At 45.7% G+C, this 18,829-nt stretch overlaps 1 protein-coding gene across 1 annotated transcript in view; it reads left to right on the top strand.

The window, feature by feature from the left end:
• MAP4K5 (mitogen-activated protein kinase kinase kinase kinase 5) overlaps window positions 1–18,829 on the top strand; it is an 87,688-nt gene that overhangs the window by 48,185 nt on the left and 20,674 nt on the right. Inside the window, exons 7-17 of the mRNA XM_089778270.1 lie at window positions 665–712; window positions 816–858; window positions 4,818–4,890; window positions 7,475–7,606; window positions 8,140–8,202; window positions 10,680–10,761; window positions 11,397–11,513; window positions 11,852–11,930; window positions 12,946–13,004; window positions 14,701–14,756; window positions 17,982–18,026. Coding sequence (XP_089634396.1) covers window positions 665–712; window positions 816–858; window positions 4,818–4,890; window positions 7,475–7,606; window positions 8,140–8,202; window positions 10,680–10,761; window positions 11,397–11,513; window positions 11,852–11,930; window positions 12,946–13,004; window positions 14,701–14,756; window positions 17,982–18,026 — 797 coding nt within the window. The remainder of the gene's footprint in view (window positions 1–664; window positions 713–815; window positions 859–4,817; window positions 4,891–7,474; window positions 7,607–8,139; window positions 8,203–10,679; window positions 10,762–11,396; window positions 11,514–11,851; window positions 11,931–12,945; window positions 13,005–14,700; window positions 14,757–17,981; window positions 18,027–18,829) is intronic.

The raw sequence follows: 18,829 nt of genomic DNA, 5'->3' as shown, positions 1-18,829 counted from the left end.
TGAGCAACACCAAATAAATCTACTGGTATGTATATGCTTGTGTGAGGGAACCATAGAAGACATTTCTCCTTCCTATAAAGCATTGGAAAACTGGTCACTGCCAGAGGCAGATTGTATAGTACATGGGCCAACAAACTGATCTGATATGGCAATTTTATTTTTAGCCTCTCAGCTAATAATGTGCTAGCAATAGGGACTGGTGGGGCAGAACTTGTTTTGATTTTCTGTGAGCAATTCCAGTGCTAATCACCTCTGAAAACAAGTCCACTTTTATTTATGATCTGAAATGTGAACTTTGTACTCAGACTTGCAAACTTTGGCTGAAACCTTTCTAGACTTGAGAAGTAAATAAACTTCATTGGCTTTGGTCATTAATCTTATGCCTCTTGAGGCACATTTGGAAGCTAAAAATATATCTGACAAAATACTAGATTTCTAACCTTTTAAAAAAAAAAAGTCTGCAGATGTATTGGTGTTAGACTCGAGAGGTGAGAGACTTAAGCCCTGGACTCATTTTCTCAAAATCTCAAGTGTTAATTTTCTCAACTTTGAACTAAAACTACAAATTGAATTTAAACCGTTAATAATCAAATCTGAAATGTTCTGTTTTATAGTATGTTAACACATGGCAAACTTGAGTTACAGATTTTTTTTCGTTTTATAGGGTCTAGCTTATTTGCACATGAAGGGCAAAATGCATAGAGATATTAAGGTAAGGTCACTTAAAACTGCATGAACTAATTTAATACTTTGTAATGCAGAAAAATATTCCAGATATTATTTTAGCATATTAATTTTTGCATATTCTGTTTAAGGGTGCAAATATTCTGCTAACAGACCATGGAGACATAAAGTTGGGTAAGTTATTTGAATTTAATTTATTAATAACATATAAAACAGATGAAGGTTTTTAATTCAACCAATTAAAAGATGGTAAGTTAAAGTATTAATTCAGATGCTTTGTTTCAGAGAGACACTTTTTGCACTTACATTGTAGCTATAGAACAGCTTGTTCTGGTGAGATCTATCATCAGAGTATGGGAGATGAATACTCCTTTCTCTTGTATTTAATTAAACAGGATACATAAAGTAAATATATAGTCTCTTCTAAAAAGAAAGAGGACACAATACATGAGTTTTTCTTCATCGCTGTATATAACACTGGACCCAGTTTTGCTTGGGTCCTTAACTCAAATAAGTTTTGTTTTTCTTCATTTAAATCATTGTTCTGGGATGGGGCTGGGGATGAGGCTACCCCAGGGAGAGAGGAAAACACTAGCCCTTTCTTATCACAGAAGCTTGGGGCCAGATAACAAGCACCTATCTGTGGTCACTGCAGAAGGCACAGCCAAGGGAGGGGTACATATCCCCCAGCTGGGGGACAGACAGACATACAGTCAGACAAACTCTCTGAAATATATAGTAGTAGCTGTCCCTTTCTCCACCCCTGTTCCCTGCTGCCACAATGGGGTTATAGCAGTCCTGGTTCCAATCTCTGACTCTTGCTGCCTCCCCTATGGTCATTCTACAGCATAACTGTCCCTCCTACCAGACCCCTCCCTTTCTGTTTATGATAAACAATTGAATTCCACACGTCCCATTGTCCTGGCACAACCAAACCATTACTTTGCTTTAAGTTATGATAAGAGGGAGGTGTATACCAAATTTGGTAGTCCTAACTCTACCCGTTTAGGAGGAGTTCTTGGACTCACAGATGAACGGATGGATGGACACACACAGTTTCTGAAATATATAGTAGACTTAGAAGATGTACCTGGCATTGCTCAGGTTCTTCAGGGCTGGGGATGTGGGGTGGTGCAGGAGTCGAGATTGGGGGTGAGGAGGGCCTCAAGGCAGGGGTAGGGGTGCAAGAGTCAGGGCAGGAAATGGGAGGGCTGAGGAGTGCAGGAGTCAGGGCAGAGGGCTGGGAGATGTGGGGGGGCTGAGGACAGGAGGTGGGCAGGAGTCAGAGAAGGGGTTACCCAGCCCTCTCCCCAGCAGCACCTCTAGGGAGGTCCAGAGGCTGCCCAACCCCCCTCCCTGGCAGTAGCTTGGAGGGGAGGGGGTCCAGGGCTGCCCAGCCCCCCTCCCTGGCAGCACCTGGGGGGGGGGGGTCCAGAGCTGCCCATCCCCCTCCCTGGCAGCACCTCCCGGGGGGTCCAGACTGCCCAACCCCACCCTGGCAGCACCTTTGTGGCCAGCAGCCAGGGGGGCTCTGGCTCCAGCTGACTGCTCTCTTCCTGGTGCAGCTGCCCCCCACACGTGGTCACTCTGCAATAGAACTGTCCCCCTGCGCTCACTGCCCCAGTGGTCAGTGCGGATCAGTCCCTGCTCTCAGCCCCTCCCTTTGGGTTATGGAAAACAATCGGCCTCTAGCCACATCCTGTTTTCCTGGCACAACCAAACTCTGACCATGCTTTAAGTTAGGATAAGAGGAAGCTGCCTACCAAATTTGGACATCTTGGCTCCTACTGTTCAGGGGGAATTCTGGAACAGACCAGCTCACAGACAGGCAGACATTCAAACTCTGAAATACCTATATAGAGTAATAGCTGGTTCTTCGTGTCGTTGCCTCTGCGTAACCCCACTGTCGGCTGCATCTGCCTAGCCGCAAGCCATGCAACTCTTGGTAGGGCCAGAGATGAGGACCATGCAGCAGGCAGTAAATGGGGTGGGGACGTTGTGCACGCAGTCCCCTGAAGCTCAGCATTGCACAGACAGAGTGTAACTAACTGTCCCCTCGGTCCCTCTGTCGGAGAAGTCCCTGAGCCAGCGGTCACTTGAACCCTCACTGGTCTGTGGAGGATTTTGCCTGAGGGGAGTCATCTAGACTGTCACGGGGTGGGTATGCACAGCCGCCCTGCCCCCCTGAGGTAGGGCGTGGAGCCTATCAGGCCCCTCAGTATGTGCTCCACCCCGTGAGTGGTACCATCCCAGGTACCCGCATTTAAGGGTCAGTAGTAGGCCCCAGCAGCCTGAGTCAGTAGTTGGTCCCAGTTCACTGGGCGACAGGGCCCACTGGCCTGAGTCAATAACAGTCCCCTACATGCGGGGCAGTAGGGCCCAGCAGCCCGAGTCTGTAACAGCCCCCAGTTCACAGGGCAGTCAAAGTCAGTAGTCCCAGCAGTAGCGTCCCCTTGTGGTATAAGGAGGGGTGGGGCACAGGGACCCGGGCCCTCCTTCTCCACCAGGTCCCAGCTCAGGGCCCTATCGGTGGGTGTTTCCCACCATCAGCTCAGCAGGGAATCCGCCCGCAACACGCTGAGCTCTTGGGGAGGGGTTCCAGCTCCCTGCCCTAGGCTACTTCCTAGCTGGTGCACAGTTGTCTGCAACTTCCCCACCTGTGTCCTCCGGGCTAGGTGCTTCCCCTGCCGGTCATTGCTATGGCATCCGCCTGCTGCACCTCCTCGGGACTGGGACCTTCCCCAGCCTGTCTCTGCTAGCTGGCCGCTGCTGCGCCTTCTCCTCCCGAGCACTGGCAGCAGCTCCTGCCTCTGTGGTGGTCAGCTCTGACTGAGCTGAGCTGCTCCACTGGCCAGTTGGAGCATGCCCAGCAGGGCTGTCAGGGTGAGGGGCTCTCAGACAGGAAGGCCTGGTTAACACTTGCCAGCCCAGGGCGGGGTTGATACACCTTGTCACATGGACATAAACTCATTTGCTGCAAGTCTGAACAGTAGTACCCAAAGTTCCGCTTGAGAAGCCGCCGGGATCCAGGATATGTGTCTGGTGCTCTCTGTTTGACTAGGGGGAGAGACGTCCTTGGTTTGCTTCCTCAAGGAGAACACAGCTAGCTGCTGTCCCCCAGCAGGGCTCCTTGGAGCCAATATCATGAAGGAGGAAGAAGAGGTTATTTGCAAAGAGATGCTCTTGTTCTTTGGTTGTATTGTTCTTGCATTGCCACGTGAGTGAAGTCATCCCAGCTTAAACAGTGCTTCTGAGATGGACGGGAATTGGATTGTTAAAGGGAGTGAAGTATTTATTGCTTCATCTGACATGTTGGCATCAAGCTCCGTATGCACATGCCTTCTTCCAGCTCCAACTCCGGTTCCATGGCCGCGTGGCTAACTGCACTTCTCTGCAGTAGGTGTGCAGGAGCAATGTGTTAGAACTACACTTTTTTTTTTTAAATTGAAAGCCTGGAAACCTCATAGTTGAGTTTTCATTAGCAACTTAAATCTGATCTCGCTTGGACGCCCGTTTTCTATGCACTGGCTGTCTGCCTGCCCGCCCGTCTTTTGTGATGTGGACTATGATTCCTCAGGTACTATAGTGTAAATGCAGTAAAATAAAACTAGAGTGGCACGATTTCTGGCTCTAGATACACAGGAAGATTATCTGCAATCACATTCCATGTAGATCTGCTGTCCTCTTCAGAGCGTCTGCTGTGTCTCTTGTCTTAACAGTAAGAACAAAACCTCGCCCCTGTTGTTTCCTCATTGACACAGCACTGTCTCATAACTATGAGGCCAATCTTATCATTCCCTTCAGTAAACGTTATCGAGAATACATAACATACTTTACTTCCTGATTCAATTTGGTTATGCTATGATAAGAAAGGTGAAGGTAAGCAGAGAAACAGGGTCAGTTTTGAGGCAGTTTGGAGAAAAACAACTTTTAATGTCCAGATAGTAAAAATTCCAGTTAAAATTTTCTGCTATTCTTTGTGGAAAATTAACATTCTAAACGGTTATCTTATTTTTATTACCTAGTTGCGTGTGTGTTTTGTTGATTTATTATAACTTTCTAGATTGTAGTTGGTTTTTCGTTTTACATTCAAACTCTAGAAAATGTAATGATGATGTAATTTTGTTTTACAGCTGATTTTGGTATAGCAGCAAAAATAACAGCCACCATTGCGAAGAGAAAATCTTTTATTGGTACCCCTTACTGGTAATAGTTTGCTTTGACTCATAGAATGACGACATGCAAAGTGAAATCTGTATAAATTATGCTAAAGCTTCTAAAATACAAACATGTGTAATGATAGACATAATATAGTTATATAAACTATTTATTATTTCCAGGCAAAAGACCCTGTGATTTAGTAATGTGCTTGGGCAAGATAATGACATTGTCATTTTGTTGCTTTGTTAAATCAACGAAGTGATGCCAATAGCAGGACTGAAACCTTTGCCAATAAAATATAGTGCTGACTGTTACTTGTGCACCTGGTAGGAGTTGGATTTTGTGCTGTAACTCGCCTCCTCACCAGTATAAAGCATATTTATATCTTAAAAATGAACAAAAAAACTTCTGAAGAACAAAGACAACGGATTTTAAAGTGCTGTCTAAGATCACAATTAGGGACACGTGTATATGTAGGCATGTGTGGCAAATGAATGCATATATCCAATAATTGCACGTAAAATCCTCCATACAAATCTAAATCTGGACATCTGGGTTTCAGGCATGCAGGGCACACTATAATGAAGAGAAGCATAGTTGGTTATTTTTGTTTCCAAATAATCTTTGCTATTAGAGGCTTTGAAGTGCCAGACGTTTTCAGCTTTGTAAATCTTGATTTCTAAAAATGCAAATGTAACTGCATTGAACTGAGGCTCTGCCTTAATGCAGAGCTCTCTGTGCAATAGCCATAATGTGGACTGAATACAGACAATTGCATGCTGTGTTCAGCCTCATATTAGAGAAAACAGACTGAGGGAAGAAAGATTGTCTTGGGGTTAGAGCAATGATTCCCAACCATTTTTATGCTGCGGACTGGCAAACCCATTCACAAACTTTTGGTGGACTGGCAACATTTTATTTGCATATTTGTTATGTCAATACAGGCAGTCCCCGGGTTATGTACAAGGTAGGGACGATAGGTTTGTTCTTAAGTTGAATTTGTATGTAAGTTGGAACTGGCTCCAGATTCAGCCGCTGCTGCTGAAACTGACCAGGGGCTGACTACAGGAAGCCGGAGGCAGAATTGCTCTGCCCCCAGCTTCCTGGAATCAGCCACTGATCAGTTTCAACAGCGGCTGAATCTCGAGTCTGGGACAGAACAGCTGGGCTACCAGGTAGGTCCCTGCAGGACCAACCCGGCAGCACCCCAGCTGCTCTACCCCAGGATCCACAACAAAAGCCTGGTCTGCTGGGGGGGGGGGCACACTAGCTGCGCCCTCCCCCCCCCAGCAGATCAGGGACACGGGGAGCAAAGCCTCAGAGGCGCGGGACCCGCCGCCGCTGCGGCTTTGCTCCTGGTGTCCCTGGTCTGCTGGGGACCGTCTCCAGCAGACCAGAGGCACCGGGAGCCCTCCGCCTCAGCAAAGCCTCAGAGGCACGGGACCCCTCCGCCTCCCCGGCTTTGCTCCGGGTGTCCCTGGTCTGCTGGAGACGGTCCCCAGCAGACCAGGGGCACCCGGAGCAGCTTTTCTCGCCCCAGAGGTCGAGGTGGCGGGACCGCTGCGCTCTGGGCGGTCCCGCTGCCTGCGAGCTCCAGGGCGAGAGAGCCCCGTTCGTAAGTGCAGATCTGACATAAGTCGGATCCGCGTAACTCGGGGACTGCCTGTAATGAATATGCAAATATATAAAGAAAATGTAGCCAGTCCGCCTAACCCCAACCCAGCCCCTTGCTCCCCAGTGCCTAATGCCCTGTGTCCCTTTAAACTCTGACCGCTACAGTCCATGCCAACACCTCTTGCCCGTGACCCTACCACACCCTCACCCAACACCCCTTTGTCCTTTGACCCCACCCCACCCCCGCACTTCCCAGAGTGAGGCTGCCCCCCGGGAGTGTGGCTGTTACTGCCGCACAGGCAGGGGATGCGGCTTTTGGCAGCACATGCACTCCCTCCCCCTTCATGCTCCCGCCCTCCCCAAGCGCATCTTGCGCCCTCAAGGGAAGCTTGGAGTCCCGGCCGGCTGCCATTGCCAAGAGGGGGGAGGCACTTCCTGCTCTGCCTCCTCCTGCCACCGCCTCAGTCCCCGTGTCGCTGCGCGAGAGCGGCCATTGGCGGCACTCGTGCTCCCTCCTCTTTCACACCCCGTTCCTGCCCAGATGTGTCTCCCCAAGCACAGAGGGGGGAAGGCAGGAGGAGGGAGGGAAGCGTCTCCTGCTCCTCTGTCTCCTGCCGCCTCCTCAGCCACCACGGCTGCCGGAGCTGAGCCGTCGCAAACAACTGGCTTGAGCTTTGGCTGCCGCCGCAGCCTGGCAGCCAACAGTTTGCGGACTGGCACCGGTCTGCGGTCTGGTGATTGGGAATCCCTGGGTTAGAGGATTTGACTGGATCTCACAAGACTTGGGTTCTGTTCCGTGCTCTGCTACTGAATTCATGACCTTGGTCAAGGCACTTACCCTTTGTGCATCTTTTGTTCTTTGAATGGAAGGAATTCATCCCAGAGCAGAGGGTCACATGGGGCCCCATTTACCCTATTTCCGCAGGAATCATGTAAAGAGCCTTGAGATGCTAGGTTGAGGGAGATGCTGTGGACGTGATGTGTGTGTGATCAAATGCTGGTTTTACATTTAAAGGATGGCCCCAGAAGTTGCAGCAGTGGAGAAGAATGGCGGTTACAACCAGCTCTGTGACATCTGGGCAGTCGGCATAACAGCAATTGAACTTGGAGAACTTCAGCCGCCTATGTTTGACCTTCATCCAATGAGGTCTGCTGAGCCATGAGAATCGTTCATTTCAAGCATTTTCCTAAATCATAGCCCATAAGGGACCATTACAATCATCTGGTCTGTCCAGCATAACCCAGGCCTAGTAACCTCTCCCGGGGTTTCTTACATCCAGCCCTTAATTTCTGTTTTAGTGCACCGCACCTTTTTGTAAAATCATCCAGGCTTCATTGAAAGACTTGCATTCAGATTCTGGAATCAGATTCTTAAGGACTTGACGTTTTGTAAGTGTTTTAGTACCTGCACCGTACAGTAGCCCTAGAATTAGCAGGTTTGTGAATGAAAATAAAAATATTTTATTTCAGAACCCCTATCCATAGTTAAATAAATAGCTTTATTTTGTCACATAAACTGTCTTTTATGTTACATACTACAGAACTCCTGGGTTTTCATCAACTCATATTCTGTCTTGTGGTGTAATAGAACTGCTGTGTACAGTATTGTATGCAGTTTAAAAAAAAATAAAATGAATGATTCTGATATTGTATAATACTATTATGCTTTCTTTATTTTAGGGCTTTGTTTTTAATGTCTAAAAGTAACTTTCAGCCTCCAAAGCTCAAGGAAAAAGCAAAATGGTAAGTCACAGTTTTTCTCCCTTTCTTCAATGCATGTTTTAAAGATGATGTGAATGATTGATTGATTTATTTCATCAGTTCATAAACATGTGCCATGAACCTACAAATACGTAGTCACATTTGTTACACATACGTGAGTTGTCCCTTCACATTCAATGCTTACTGCTAAGCAAAATAATTATAGCAACAGACAGATCGTGAAATAAGAACAATGCGAAAGAATTCCCCGTTCAGGGAGCACCTCATTGAATCAAGGGGACTCTGAACTGTGACGCTCATTGTAGGGTCAGAGCTAAATTTAGTCGATGTCATGGATTTTGAAATTGCTCTGACTTCTGCAGTGACCAAAAAATCTTCATCAATTGCTCAGCCTCTGAAGTTTTTATTGGAACATAATTCACTCCTGGTAAATCATGCTTTAAACAAGCTGTCGCTAAGAATGGGCCATTAATTGCTTATGGCTCTGTAGAAGAAGAACGCCATTGATGAAAGTGAGCGGCATTAGTTTTCATCCCAGCGATCGGAAAGATGACTCCCCTGAGAATGAAGTGTTCTAGGCTGAGACATCTGCAGTATGTACCAGCAAGCAGGATAGATGATTTTTTGTTCTTTTCTTTTGGTTGTTGATTTGAGGTTATAGGAACCGAGAAACAAATGCCACAGCAAGGATTGAAGTCTAGCTGTGCACATACCACTGCAATGGCAGGAAACCAGTTCGTGTGGGACAGGCCCGCCTAACGCTAATTGCTCCTCTTGCTGGCTCAGAGCCAAAAGAAAGCTCCACCTCAGCTCCTACCTGGAGAGAAAAACATCTTCTAGAGAACACATTGGCAATTAGTTTGACCCTGGGCATGTGATCAAGCTGGATGGTAGCTAAGCAGCTAATCCCATTTATGTACTTAGCATGGTGTTGGTAGCCAAGTGACTGTCCTTTTTTCTTTAAATCTTTGCTGGGGGCGGGGGAGGTTCTGCCAGTGTTGCTGGGGGCCGATCCTTCAAATTGTTTATCACCTAGATAAACGTCCTTTTGTGAATTGCACTCTGCACTGCCCGCCCCTGAGATTTGTGCACGCGCTAAGAACCCCTATCTTATACGTTCTTGCCATAGCTTAAAAAGCACGCCACAAATATAACCCTAAGCGCCGTAGTACGGTTCAGCACAACTCGCGTCCAAGGAGCAGACCCTCACCTCACCCCGCCGTCCCTCAGCTTCCACTGGTACAATTCCTTTTGGTATCAAATGCCTGGGAGATACATTTTGCAGCATGTCCTGAAAATCATCCAATTCAGGTGAATGTGTCTCTTGAAAGATCTAGCAAAATAAACCTGTGGTTCTCAAAGTGTGGTCTGGTGGTCCACAACCTTCTTGCAGGTGGGCTATGGGCTCGGGGCTCAGCCCCTCCCTTCCTTGGAGCAGGGAGTTCACACTGGTGCTCCAGCTCCACAACCCCTCCCCCTGTGAGGTTCAAGCACCAGCACCGGCTTCCCGCCTCCATGCCTTGCAGGCCAGATCTGGTTTGCGGGGGAAGGAAGCAGCTCCGCACGCTGCCACTCTGCCTCCCACCAGCTATGGGAACAGCAGTGCAGGAAACCGGTTGCCTGTAGGCTTTCTCTGCTGCTCCCATTGGCCAGAATTCTGGCCAATGGGAGCAGCGGGGACTGGTGCCTGGGAGTGGCAGGGCACACAGAGCCAGGTAAATGCCCCCCATTCTCCTCCCGCCCATTCCCCTACCTCCATCCCCCTCACACACACCCCTCCTGCCCAGACCGCCATCCTTAGCCCACACCTGCACCCAGCCTCCTTCCCAGACCTCATTCCTCGCCCCCTCCTGCTCTCATTTTGTCATGATGGGTGGTTGACTGGTGATCCGCAAAAAGGTTAGTGTTGAGCTGGGTGGGTCGCAGGCCAAAAAGTGTTGCAAACCACTGGAAATAAACTCATGTGAAAGACAAATAACAATTGTAGATGAGACTTTCAAAGGGAGTTCGCCTCACATCTTACATTAGTTTAAAAGGAAGAGCTATTGTTAAATCATCTGAACTGTTTTGAAAATTGCAGCCATGCATCTCTGAAAGAAGAGGTTGATGCTCTCTCCTGATTTTGCACAAATGTGCATTTTATTTTCCTCCTGGTGACATGAGATAATGGGGTGTGCCAGACTGCTTGGATTTGGAGAGAGTGCTGTATATACCTAAGAAACTAAATTATTATTTTGGTATGTAGTGCCATAAGGCTTCCCTTGTAATCTGGTGTTTTGACTGCTTTTTCCAAAGGGACAGTAGTATTACTCTCCTGCTAGTTAACTCAGCAGCAGAATGGTATAAATCTGAAATGCCTAGGGATATTTGAGCAAGATTCTATCTCACAGATGTTATGCCATTTATGTGACCGTTACATTGAAAGTTGCCATTATTTTTCCTTTACAGAAAAACTTACCTCGATTTTAAATATTTATTTTTTGTCTCCGTATGTAAAGGTCAACGACATTCCATAATTTTGTCAAAATAGCGCTTACAAAAAATCCAAAGAAGAGGCCAACTGCAGAAAGACTCCTTACTGTAAGTATCTCAAAAGTCACAACTTGAATCTGTTGTTCCACAGAGTAAAGAAATCATTCACACTTTTGCCAGACAAGTATGCTCTGGGGCACAAATGCAGCAAAAGAGAAATTGGAATCTTCTGGAATATACAAAAGTTGTATTTGGTGGCAAGATTTATAAAGATACCTGTCTGTGCTGCAAGATAAGTCCAGTTGTAATTGTCCAAGAAATGGCATGTTATAGCTGTGTGTCCCAGTTTGGTAGAATTAACTGTATAGGTTGATAACAAGTCATACCATAAAGCAAATTCGGACCTTGATTCACAAAACATTCAAATGCTTAATTCTGTTCACCTAAACAGTCCCATTGAACTCCATGGAATTACTTACCTGCATAAAGTTAAGAAATTGCACCTGTGTTTGCACAATTTGGGTCTTAATTTCTAATTGCAACTGATGCATGATGCAGTCAGGCTAAAACTGATGCTTGCTTTAGAGGCCTGCTTGCTCAGGAGACATAGTCGGATTGTCTGAAGATTGTCAGAGTTATAAAATTTTGCAACACAAGGCTAATCTTTTGAAGCCCTTACACATAGGGTTAAATATAGGCCTCATATTAAACCTACTGTCACGTGGTTTTTTTGTGATTTTTAGCATAGTTTTGTAGGACAACCTGGTCTCTCGAGATCTTTAGCAGTTGAGCTGTTGGACAAAGTAAATAATCCAGACAACCACACACATTACAGTGAAACTGATGATGAAGATTTTGAGGTGAGGACATATTTGTATTTTTCCTGTTTTGAAAAGCTTTTAATAATCTTCCTGTTTTGACTCTGTGAACTTAGATTCTTACTTGAGAGAGGGGTTGAAAAGTGACTCTAGGCTGCTACACAGCAGTGCTGTAAAAACCATGAGCCCTTGCCACAGAGTTGAGGTCAAGCTTGCTGTTGAGTACAAGGGGCTTGCATGCAGGCAGTAAAAGTCCCACTCGGTTTCCTAACCATGAATGTGCCATTCTAAAACTTCTTTTTCCCTTTCAATTATAGTATGAGATCTAAGGTGAAGGCGATATAATTGAATTGTAATATTTCTGCTTCTAACACTCACAGCCTCACTCTGTTATTCGCCACACCATTCGCTCGACAAACAGGAATGCCAGAGCAGAAAGAACAGCATCGGAGATAAACTGTAAGTTCCTAATGTGATTTTCGCCATTTCGTGGGTCTGATTTATTTTTCTGGATGGAGAGTACCTGTATCGTTTTTTTTTTCTAGCAAACCTTAGCAAGCCACTCTTACCATTGGCGCATGTGAAGGAAAAAACCCCACAAACAAAACACCTCCTCAGTATTTTTCCAAAAACCAACATTTAAACTTGTGTACTGTTCTCTTGCTTCATTTCACGTCAAGGGTGGATAGAGACATTTCTGTGAAAACAGAGTAATCAGCCTGGTTTCTCTCTGCCATGGGGTTGTGCCAAACCCTGAATGCCTACTGGCATCCTAAAAAATAACAATTTAACAGAAGCATTAAACAGGAAGACGAAGCTGATTCTAGTAGGGAGAGCATAGGGAGAGCATGGTTTTACACATTGATGTCATGGCTGTGTCTGATGAGGGAAAATATCAAAAAGTAGGTGACATTTTGGTTCCACTCTGATTTCTTGCTGGTTTTCCCATTGAGGGACAGCTAACCCTCACCCTCACCCTAGGAGGTGCTCCCCTTGTTTTGGTCGCATCTGCTGCACTGATGGTTAATTAATTAAACTCAAAAGGAGTACAAGCCCTTACACTCCATCGTACTACCACGACACTACTTGGTCACTTTCAAATGGGGCGGGGAGAACCTTGCTGAAATGCTGGAGCCCTTGGAAGCAGGAACTAACTCTCTCTATGCTTGGAGAAGTGCCCATGTAAACTTAATAATTCTGATTTAGACTACTTTGAACATGAATTCATACTGCTCTTTTCCCTTGGTTTCCTTTTTGTGGGTTGTTTCATAATAAGTACATTGCAAGATGAAGTGAAGACTTCCATAAAAACAAATGTTCGTATTTAAAGAGTTTGGAATTGTGTAAGCAAGTTAAAATGAAGTGCTGTGTAACACTGGATTTGTATATGCTGCAGCATGCTGCTTGCTTTAATAGCCTGGCCATAAGAGCGTGGCAGGAGAATGTTACATGTTGAAAATGTGATGTTTTGCAGTTGACAAGCTACAGTTTGAGCCTCCCTTACGGAAAGAAACAGAAGCTCGAGATGAAATGGTAGGACCTGGTTTTCCATCTTTGATTATAATCACAGTGTCCTCCTTGTTTTATGCTGTAGCTCTAACTAATATGTGTTCATGATAGAAAAAGAGTCGCAAGAAGGCAACTACCCATTTTCAGATAGTCACCACATTCTGAAGAAAATGGGGTTCTTGTGGGGGTCCCTCCTCCCAAACACATGGAAATGTACCAGTTAATTTAGGAATGTGAAGAGAGAGTCTCAATTTGATGCCCCAGATTGCTCTACCATTCAATATTATTTTTCTACTCTGTCTTGCTACTTGGAGCATAGCCATATTGCACACAGACATTTTTGCTCCATGGTGTGTCACTCGCTGTTTGTTTTGACTCTCGGCAGTTACTTGTTTACTTCAGATCAGTGGAACACCACCCGCCAACACACACTGATCTGGATTAGAGTTCAGCTGTGGACCCGGTGGGCCTGTTTTTTCATAAGCCCTGAGTCCCAGCAGCTCCCATTGACTTCCGTTGGAAACATAGGTGCTCAGTGCTATGAAAACCAGGGTCTGCCGGTTTAAAGCCGTATTCCTGTTGGCCAGATGAGCCTTTTTCAGGTCAAATTTGCGCCATTTCCCAAGTTGGTCTCTTTGGGGCTTAATCACGGAACAAAAAAAATCTCTGCACTCGTGGGCTACGTCTAGACTACAAGCCTCTTTCGAAAGAGAGCGTCTAGACTGCAACCACTTCTTTCGAAAAAGCGGCTTGCTTTTTTTAAAGAGACCGCCCAGGCAGTCTGGATGCTGTCTTTCGAAAAAGCCCTGTTTGCATTCAAGAATGCCTTTTTTCGAAAGAGCGCTTGCGAAAAAAGGTGTTCTTCCTCGTAAAATGAGGTTTACTGCAGTTGAAAAAACCGCCGTGTTCTTTCGATTTAATTTAGAAAGAACTTGGCGGCTTTTGAGACGCAGGGGAAGTTTTTTTCGAAAAAAGTGGCGTTTTTCAAAAAAAAAAAGCCACTTTTTTCGGAAAAACCCTGTAGTCTAGACACACCCATGATGTTCACGGCCTCCGGGAAGGGGAAGTTAGCGGTGGTGCAACTGACCCAAATCAATTACATTAAGCAGCAACAACTCACAACTGTTGTTGTTTTTTTAATAAACAGCAGCCTAGGAGGCAGGTTGATTTGGTTCTTTTAACAAGTCAAAGGTCACTTTAATGAGTGCGGGACTGGCCGCATTTACCAGTCGTTGTTGAAAAGGAGTTGGCAGGGCGGGAAGCACATTCAGCAAACATGTGGTGTAATGCCTGCTCTCAAAGGACCAGGGGGACAGCCCTTGGAGAGCTGTAGATTGGGGAGTCGCAACATGATCTCATTCTGAAATCATGAGTCCCCAAGGAGGGTAGTAGCGGTAGGCATGGAGAAAAGCTTCCTCCTTATCAAGTTTGTACCAGCTGACTTTTAATTTAAAGTCATTTGTCATCTGTTGAACGGGGTTCCTCGCCATTTCCGGGTATGGTTTTCAAGCCCAAATTAAAGGAAAGTTGGGTTGTTTTTTCAATAATCATACTGCAGACATTTGGACTTTGGAACTTAAATTCCTCTGTTTATGGGGGGTTATTTTCTGCAGCTCTCTCCCTCCCTAGCTCCCCGGGATGTTATGGAAATACATGTAGAGAATATTTTCTTTCCCTTAAATAAATAAAAATTGTTGAAATAAAATTTCTGCCTCTTCAGAATGTGGCGGCAGGCACAGACTTTGCTTCACACTGGAATCCTTTTGTTGATGGCAAGTATGTACCTAGCTTAATAACATTTTTATGCTTTTGATTGTATGAAAAGAAAAAAGATACATGCTTTAAAAACTTGAGCGCGTTAATTCTAATTTGTATATCTTTGGCTAAAATGAGGCAGGCCAAAGTGCAGGTAAAAATTAATTTGACTTCACATTATACACAGTATTTCAGTGCAGTTCTTGTGATCCAGTTGGTCAGCTCCTCAGGGCAGGAATATTCACTATGAAAGATGATCAGTGATTTGGGGTGGGAGGGAGGGGGAGTTTCTGTGAAGCTTCCTGGTCAGTGAGGGAACATCTAGTATATGGAGTGTCTGTCTTAAAACAAAATAACTAAAATCAGGGTTTGTTTTACTTGCCTTTCAAAGGGTTCAGTTCAGGATTTTGCATGGAGTTTGCAACACTCCCTGCACGGTTTAACGGCTGTGATGTCACCATGTGTTGCAAGGCCCATGCAGAATGCTGACAAGCCGTCTTTGCAAATCAAGGAGGAACTGGCTTTCAAAGACTTGGGTTTTTTAAATTGCAGCTGTGGTTACTTCAGCACTTGTCTTACATGTCCGTTGTGGAATAAACTGCACCTACAACACAATTAGCAACTTTGGATTTAAACTTAGGGTAGAAAAAGATGACTTCCTGTGTGTGTCAACCCTGAAATAAGAGAGCACAACTCTATTGGTGCTAACACTCAATTTGACCACACAGCCATACAGGGCTTCCTTTCGCTGCACACTGCTACACTGTGCTTCAAAGCTGGCCTTTGAAGTTATGACCAAAAAAAGTAAGCAGGCTTGGTATTACCAGCTGAATGACCCAGCTAAACAGGAACGAGCATTTTAGAAATGGTCTCTTCTGTTGCAAGTTTTACATTACTGCTAGGCAGAAAAATCCCTCACTCTCTTCTGTATTGGAGGCAGTCAGTGCACAAGATGCTATTGTGTTTAAATGTTGTGAATAACCTTTAGCATATAGCTCATTTCCAACATTGCACTTCTGCAATCCGACTGGTCACATCATGCCAAGTATAATTGATCCATTGTTTTTAAATGTGTGACAGTTCATCCTGCAGTGGATTTTCTGGTTTCTTTTCTTTGCACCTCCAGTGATGAAAATTCAAGGTGGCTTTGTAGGTCTTACCCATGCTTCTCTTCCCGGCAACAGAAACAACTTTTCCTCCCCCTTTTCTTGCCGTGTTTATATGACACTGGCTAGCTAGAGCGGCAAAGCCTTACACGTTCCTGACGAAGCTGTGGGCAGCTGGAATCTCCAGGATTGGGGGTGGGGAGCATGCCAGAAAGCTCAGAGTTCTGTCTCCTCTACACATTACCCCGGATCTGAATTTGATTCCTTAGTGCTGTGGCATTTTGTGTAATGCAGGCTGTCTGTATAAAACTGCATCAAAAGCAACTCTGGACAGCTGTAACAAAGGCTGTAAATCAGTAAATGTGTGCGGATTTATGAAGTGATACTGGGGCGGGGGGCAGTCATAAAGTCACAGGACAGTGAGTTTCTCTGGAATTCTCTTGGAATTCAGTTCCTGCTCAGAAGGGTAAACAGGAAATGCTGAGCCTTCTGAGCTAGGGGATTCGGGATAGTGCCAGAGTGGAAAAGAAAAGTCTGGTTTGAGAGACGGGGGAGGGGAGCTGCTGTTCAGTGGTGTGGCCCATGCCAGAGATAACACTGACTTCTACACTGACTCAGGGTAGCTTTTTGTGACACATACCCGTGGTCGTCCTGGGAGATTGAACTAGTTTGATACTTTTTCAGTCTTTAAATTAACTATTTTTAAAATGAATAATGTGTGCAGTTTTCTGCATTACTCAGGAGTGACTTTTTACCAGTGCTCACATCCGGTAATCACTTGAGGGTAATTGACTGTGTGTGCATGCGCCCCCCTCTTCCTCCCCCCCCCTCCCCATCATATCTGGAGCAGCAGTCTTTAGCAGCTGTTCCAGGACCACTCCAGAAGCAGCTCAAAGGGAAACTGAATAGTATGCAGAGTGCTGGGTTTTTTTTATTAATATGCTCTTATTCTTCAAGAGCTGTGTAAAAGGAGCCTGTAATCTTCTGCTGGCAGGGCATTTCATGGAATCTTACAGAATCCTCGTGAGTGGGGATGTGAGAGCCAGCCACACCCCATGCTAACTGTATCTTTCCAGTGGCGTCTGATTGCCAGCCTGTTCCCTTTGCCTGGCAGAAATCTGCCTCTGATTATTTAAAAAAAAAAAATTGTGACAAGCAAGTTGTAACTTTCACCTCCACCTCCAGAAAAAACTCCTGTCTTTCCCTGAGCTCACTGGTATAATTGAGATTAACTAATCACAGCAGATCATCCCCAAAATAGTTCTCTCCCTGAATGCACGAGTACCTTACTGTGGATGGATTTTGAGCAACTGAATGTTTAAAATGTAGTGTTATTTTAGAACTATATCTGAAATAAACTGAAGTTACCGCTCAGTAACGTTAGCTAGAAAGTTATTCATGTCCAGAAATCTAAGTTTGATTATAAATTTGACTTTCCTGCACTTTTCTGTTGGCCTCACCGTAGTCTGACAGAGAGAGCTACATAACAGTGTAACAGGAAAACAGTCTGTGAGACTCGTTAGTATATTCCTGCTCTTTTCACTAACTTTCTCCATTTTCCGTTGTTGTTAGCACACAGAATTAGGCATTGCAACAGCGTCTGAATCTCCTTAGTAGATGGTGTGAGACTAGTTTGTGATCCCCAAGCACAAGAGAACATAACTAGCAGTTCCTTTAGGGCAGGGCTTCTCAGACTTCATTGCCCCACGACCCCCTTCTGACAACAAAAATTACTTCCTGACCCCAGGAAGCCTGAGGCTACCTAAGTGCCACTGCTCCGGGGGAAGAGGCCCAAGCTGGAGTCCCACCGCTCCGGGCAAGAGGGCTAAAGCCCTGGCTCCAAGCAGTGGGGGCTTCATCTCTGGGTCCCAGCAAGTCTAAGCCAACCCCATTCTAAGGGGGGCAGCGACCCACTCTGGGGTCCCAACTCGGTCTGAGAACCCACTGCTTTAAGGGGAAAAGAAAGTGCCACGTGAAAAAAGGGCTGAACTCCATGAATAAGGGGCGGGCACTTGGGGGTTTGCAATGAGCTGGGCAGTACAGGACTGTCCGATGAGCTATGTCCACGATCTAACGGTGACTGCATTGATCTTCCTACACCTCAGAGCAGGCCTCTTATTTTTATGAACATTTTACCTAGGGGACCGTTCACAAAATTTGGCGATGGCAGTGAAGATGTTGAAGAGTGAGTGATCCTCCTTCGTTTTCAGTTGTATCTATCCTCTGTCGCTCTTTCTGTAAGATTCTGGCAAAACCCCTTTTCCTGAAATGGTGGATGTATACCACATGACAGTGAGGTCACTCAGAAATTAACACGCCCTTCCCTGTGTGTCGAGCATCAAGAGAACATGCGACAGCCCTCTGTGGATAGATCTAGCCTCTCTTCTCCTCCCTCAAAATATTACGGAGGGTGTGAGCTTCTGATTTCTAAGAGGAGGACAGTATTACTGTGATGAGCCAGGCCTAGTACAGACAAATGATGTACAAGAGTCCCTACAGAGTTCTGCCAATGCACCCCCCCTTACCCTTGCAAGCCCCCTGCTATTCCAATACTCGATCATTCCTGAGCAAAACCTGCAAACCATGGCGCAGATCATGGGGGGTTTTGTTGTTTGAACCAAACATCCAGTAGGTGTGAGGGTGATTATTAATTCAAAAACAGCCGCCAGCTTCTTTTGTGAATTGAAGGAATTTGAGAGGACTTTCCTCAGAGTCCTGGTGATCCAGAAGCATAACACGTTCATTTTCTTAAGCAACAGAGTTACTTACCCCTAACCCTAATATCTTAATATCTGTTTAATCCTGCTAATTTCAAGTACAGGTTGAACCTCACTAGTCCAGCACCCCCTGGTCTGGCAACATCCATTGTCCGGTATGATTTGAGTTCTCTGGATGTCCACTTATCTGGAGTGTGGCCAAGTTTCCCGCAGTCCCATAACATTTGTTTACATCCCCCAGTCCTGGGTCTCAGTGTTCTTTGCTGGCTTT

The sequence above is a fragment of the Pelodiscus sinensis genome, chromosome 5, assembly GCF_052426305.1.
Source record: "Pelodiscus sinensis isolate ZL-2025 chromosome 5, ASM5242630v1, whole genome shotgun sequence".
NCBI classification, from domain to species: Eukaryota; Metazoa; Chordata; order Testudines; family Trionychidae; genus Pelodiscus; species Pelodiscus sinensis.
The sequence above is the reverse complement of the archived record's forward strand: the minus strand, read 5'-3'. Positions and strand labels throughout refer to the sequence as shown.